The sequence below is a fragment of the Frankliniella occidentalis genome, unplaced genomic scaffold (assembly GCF_000697945.3).
Source record: "Frankliniella occidentalis isolate FOCC.00 unplaced genomic scaffold, Focc_3.1 Scaffold7, whole genome shotgun sequence".
In the NCBI taxonomy this organism is placed as follows: Eukaryota; Metazoa; Arthropoda; class Insecta; order Thysanoptera; family Thripidae; genus Frankliniella; species Frankliniella occidentalis.
Genome location: NW_026267137.1, coordinates 2,461,939 through 2,467,031, shown reverse-complemented (window position 1 = coordinate 2,467,031; position 5,093 = coordinate 2,461,939). Strand labels below are relative to the sequence as shown.

Here is a 5,093-nt window from a genome sequence, read left to right as displayed (position 1 = left end):
GTGAGGCAGTGCCTCGTGAAGGACATGGAGCAGCGGCCGTTCAGCCGACACCTTCTCAGGCACCCGCTCCTGCAGCGCGCTGCCCTTCAAGCTCAACGGGTGAGTGTTTGCTTTTAAGTGTTCCTTGTTTCCTTTTAAACGTAAGGACTAAGGATGCGCTCGCCAGTAAGATGTCTCGAACCGCCCCAATGACTACCTGTGCAGGTGCGCCTGGAGCTGCGTCGCGAGATCCACGGCGAAGGGCGGAGTCCCCGGTCGCGCGCCCGAGCCCGCCAGCGCGCGCCCCAGGTCACCACGAAGCACGGCCAGCTCAAGCAGGACCGGCGCTCCAAGCCCCAGCCCATGTTCCGCGACGACCTCGCCGCGCTCGACAATCTCACCGAGGTAAACTACCGTCTACTACTCTGAAATAAACAACGATTAAAGTATATTGTTTTAGCCCAAGTCGAAATTTTAAAAATTTCCCCTTTTTATGAAGTATATTGAAATGTATTTTTTCTTTTCACAACAGGCCAGCATTGTGGAGCAGCTGCAGCGGCGTTTCGAACAGGGCCAGATCTACACGTACATCGGCGACATCCTGCTGGCGGTCAACCCGTTCGCCAGCCTGGGGCTCTACTCGGAGCACGAGCAGGCGCGCTACCGCGGCCGCGCCCGCTCCGACAACCCGCCGCACATCTTCGCCGTGGCGGACGCGGCCTACCAGGCGCTCGTGCACCAGGCGCACAACCAGGCCATCGTCATCTCGGGGGAGAGCGGCGCCGGCAAGACGGTGTCGGCCAACCTGCTGCTCAAGCAGCTCGTCTACCTGGGCAAGGCGCCCAACCGCAACCTGGAGAAGCGGATCCTGCAGGTGAACCCCGTCATGGAGGCGTTCGGCAACGCGCAGACCGGCATCAACTCCAACTCGTCGCGCTTCGGCAAGTACCTGGACGTGGCCATGACCAGGAGCGGGCGCGTGACGGGCGCGCGCATCTCGGTGTACCTGCTGGAGCAGTCCCGCGTAGTGCAGCAAGCAGAGTGAGTACTTACATCACTCTCGATGGTGTGGCCTTCCACCTGATCGGATCGCTGAGAGAAAAAGAAAACCACATGAGAACCCCCACATGATTTGTGTGCCACTCCCACGGCCCGTGAGCATCTGTTCCTTCCTCTCGGTTCGCAGGGGCGAGCGCAACTTCCACGTGTTCTACTACCTGTACGACGGCCTGGAGCGGGAGGGCCGCCTCCACGACTTCCACCTGGACGCGGACCTGCGCGCGCACCACGCCTTCCTGGCCGGCGAGCGCACCGACCCGCTCAGCAAGCAGGCCAACGTGGAGCGCTTCTACCAGCTCAAGGCGGCCTTCGGGCTGCTGGGCTTCCGCCCGGACGAGGTGGACTCGGTGTACCGCGTGCTGGCCGCCATCCTCCACATCGGCGACCTCGAGTTCGCCGACCAGCTGCCCGCCAACAACGGCGCGGGCGACCCCGGCACGCGCCTGCTGGACGTGGCGCCTCTGCACCGAGGTACGTTCTGGACCAGCGCGCCGCGCGCCCGGCGGGTAGGCAGCCCATCCGGCAGCGTGCGCCGGGTGGGCCGGCCACCCATCGTGCCCGTCCGCCCCGCGCCCTCTTATTCTAATCGTCGGACATAATTTGACAGTTTTTTTGACTTGACAAAATGGAGATTTGACTGTTGCCCCTCCTGCCGCAGTGTCGCAGCTCCTGGGCGTGGACGCGGCCGAGCTGGTGACGGCGCTCACGTCCACCAGCGTGGTGACGCGCGGCGAGACCATCACGCGCTGCAACAGCCGGCAGGAGGCGAGCGCGGCGCGCCACGCGCTGGCCAAGGGGCTGTACGGCCGCCTGTTCGACTGGATGGTCAACCAGATCAACACGCTGCTCGCCTTCAACAAGGCCGGCGAGGACCCGCTCTCCATCGGCCTCCTCGACATCTTCGGCTTCGAGAACTTCCCGCGCAACTCGTTCGAGCAGCTGTGCATCAACATCGCCAACGAGCAGATTCAGTATTACTTCAACCAGCACATCTTCACCTGGGAGCAGCAGGAGTACATGGCGGAGGGCGTGCCCGTCGACCTGGTCGAGTTCTCGGACAACCGCCCCGTCCTGGACATGCTGCTGTCCCGCCCGCTCGGCCTTCTGGCTCTGCTCGACGAAGAGTCGAGGTTTCCCAGAGCCAGCGACCGGACTCTAGTCGGTGAGAGCGGGATTATCGAATTATTTGAATCAAAACCGTTTCAAATTTAAATTTAAACGAAAAGTAGTTTTTTGTAGTAAATGCGAGACTAACGTACAAAATTTAAAATGTACTTCAATGATTAAATGTTTGGCTTGCAGATAAATTTCACTGCAACATGAAGAGCCGCTTCTACGTGCGGCCCAAGGGCAACGCGCTGTGCTTCGCCGTGTGCCACTACGCGGGCAGGGTCGTGTACCAGGCCGAGGGCTTCCTGGAGAAGAACCGCAACTTCCTGCCGCCGGAGGTGATTCAGGTGAGCATACTGTCCTGCATGGCTGTGGCAGCAGCCAGTATTGTGCGAATAAAGCGACAGTCGTCACAACAAGGGTTTGCGAGCAATTTCCGATCGTCTTATTTTGATTTTGCAGGTGGTGCGCAGGTCGTCCATCTCCTCCGTCCGCTTCCTCTTCCAGTGCCCCATCACCAGGACGGGCAACCTGTACGCCGCGGCCACCCCCAGCCCGGAGCCAACCACACCACCGGTAAGAACTTTTACATCCGTTTTCAGTAGTGCGTCTCAACGTTAATCCTTTGTAAATACTTTGCTGATCTCACCTGGATCCCGGCCAATTATGACTCATTTTTTTCCGTTTATTTATTTTCTATAGTATCTAAACAAACTACTTGCTTCCGGCCACCTCCAGGAGCGGTTCAGCAGCGTCGGCCTGGCGTCGCAGTCGCGCGCCCAGCAGACGGTCTCGACGTACTTCCGGTTCAGCCTGATGGACCTGCTGCAGAAGATGGTGTCCGGGTCGCCGCAGTTCGTGCGCTGCATCAAGCCGAGCGAGGAGCGGGCCTCCTCCGCGCCGCCGGGCGGGCCCGGGGGCCGCGGCGGCGCCGTGTTCGACGCCGACAAGGTGCTGCGCCAGCTGCGCTACACGGGCGTCCTGGAGACGATCCGCATTCGGCAGCATGGCTTCTCCCACCGCTTGCCCTTCGCCGAGTTCCTCAAGAGGTGCGTCTCCATCTGCCCTTGAGGTCCAGCTGCTCTGAATGTGATCTACACTCTGGTACTCTCCCCTAGGTACTACTTCCTTGGCTTCGGGTTCAAGGAGAACGTTCCTGCGACGAGGGAGTCCTGCCGCCTGCTGCTGGTGCGGCTGCACATGGACGGCTGGGCGCTGGGCAAGACCAAGGTGTTCCTTAAGTACTACCACGTCGAGTACCTGGCCAAGCTGTACGAGGAGCAGGTGCGCCAGGTGGTGCTGGTGCAGGCGTGCGTGCGCGCGTGGCTGGCGCGCGTGCGCTACCGGCGCGCGCTGGCGCACCGCGAGGCCGTGCGCGAGGCGCAGCGCCAGTCGGCGCTCACGCTGCAGCGGTACGTGCGCGGCTGGATCGAGCGGCGGCGCGTGCACGAGCTGGAGGCGCAGGCGGCGCGCGCGCACGCGCAGGCCCAGGCGCACGCCCAGGCGCACGCCCAGGCACAGGCGCGGGCGCGGGCGCCGCGGCAGCGCCAGCCCCCGGCGCTCGTCAACCAGCCCAAGAAGGGTGAGTCACTGGAGAGCGCAGCCTCCTCCGCGTACGCCAAGCCACCGTCATGCGATAACCTTGGCTGACCCGTCACTCGTGGTGTTTGCTGCAGGCAAGCAGGCGGGCGCGGCGGCCTGGCTCAAGGCGCGTCTCCGGCGCCGCGGGAACGACAAGGAGAACCAGCCCCTGGACCCCAACCAGGCTGCGGTTCTCATCCAGAGCCGTGAGTGTTCCATCCAAGAAAACAACGACAAATTTTCTAATTTGTCGCTAAAATTTGAGCCCTTCCTCCCCTACTTTCGCTAATGAGATGTCTCACTTGATCTCCAGATTTCCGAGGCTACACGGCCCGCCGTCGCTGGAGGCGCGACGTGGAGGCCGACGCCCGGCAGAGAGAGCGGGAGCGGGCAGCCCAGGCGGCGCAGGTCAGTGCGGGTTTGTCCCCTCCTTGCTGGAGCACTGCGTTTGTTTGTCTCCTTTGTCTCCAACAGTTCTGATATGATCTGCCGAGCGATATGTCCTGTCAGGTTCAGAACTGAGGTACTTAGCCAAGGGAAAGGGGAGGGGCCGGGAGGATGAAGTCATGTGAAGGGAGAGCCTCGGAGAGCCCATTCTACTGGGGGGCGGTCGTTTAGGCTGTATTGATGACAATGCATCTAACTGGATTTCATTTCTAAATTCGGTAGATTGTGCTTCCCGACATAGCGGCGAGGAACAGCGCCGAGCTGGCCGCCTTCTCCCAGAAGGTGCACGCGGCCAACCAGGACGCCCACCGGTACCTGCGGCGGCATAAGAACGCCGCCCCGGGGCCGGCGGGCGGCGCCAAGCCCGCGGGGAAGCCGCTGGGCAAGCCCGTCGCGGCCTCGGCGTACTACGAGGCTCTCCAGGATCACGTCAGCAGGAAGAACGCCGACAACCACCAGCCCGAGGCTCCCCGCCGGCGGGGAAGGGGGCAAGGACACCAAGGGTGAGCAGATTGACGATAGTTTTGAAACCGGTGTTGGAGTAAGGGGCAAATCAGTCATCATGTTCTTGTGGCGTTGTAGGCAAGGGAAGCAACCCAAACAGCAGGCCGTCAACGGCGGCGGACACAGCCAGCCCAGCCCGTCGGGAGGGTCGTCGGGTAGCCCTGGTGGGTCATCCCCAGGACACCAAGGACCCCCCGACGTGCACCGCGTCCTCAGGTCCTCGCCCACGGCCAACCCCGGCCTCGGCCCTGCTTCTTCGCCGTCCCCCGCCGTGCCGCCCTCCCCCGCGCGCACCCCCGTGCTCCCCAACTCCCACTCCCCCGCCCCCGTCGGCCTCCTCGACCCCCGCAGCCCCAGCGGCTCCAACGAGGATCTGCGAGGACCCTACGACTTCCGCCGTCTGCTCAGGTAAG

The 5,093-nt window shown here is 62.6% G+C and overlaps 1 protein-coding gene across 2 annotated transcripts in view; it reads left to right on the top strand.

The window, feature by feature from the left end:
- Positions 1-6: 6 nt before the first annotated feature.
- Positions 7-5,093, top strand: part of LOC113206650 (myosin-IIIb-like) — a 17,720-nt gene continuing 12,633 nt past the window's right edge. Inside the window, exons 1-13 of one of the 2 annotated variants that reach the window (XM_052273155.1) lie at positions 7-99; positions 205-384; positions 512-1,020; positions 1,166-1,509; positions 1,697-2,200; positions 2,341-2,495; positions 2,611-2,724; positions 2,887-3,197; positions 3,267-3,730; positions 3,825-3,935; positions 4,043-4,137; positions 4,399-4,679; positions 4,759-5,088. In XM_052273155.1, the coding sequence (XP_052129115.1) occupies positions 25-99; positions 205-384; positions 512-1,020; positions 1,166-1,509; positions 1,697-2,200; positions 2,341-2,495; positions 2,611-2,724; positions 2,887-3,197; positions 3,267-3,730; positions 3,825-3,935; positions 4,043-4,137; positions 4,399-4,679; positions 4,759-5,088 (3,473 nt within the window). In that variant the 5' untranslated portion in view covers positions 7-24. Of the gene's footprint in view, positions 100-204; positions 385-511; positions 1,021-1,165; positions 1,510-1,696; positions 2,201-2,340; positions 2,496-2,610; positions 2,725-2,850; positions 3,198-3,266; positions 3,731-3,824; positions 3,936-4,042; positions 4,138-4,398; positions 4,680-4,758; positions 5,089-5,093 lie in introns of both variants that reach the window. The other variant, XM_052273147.1, reaches the window with a different exon arrangement.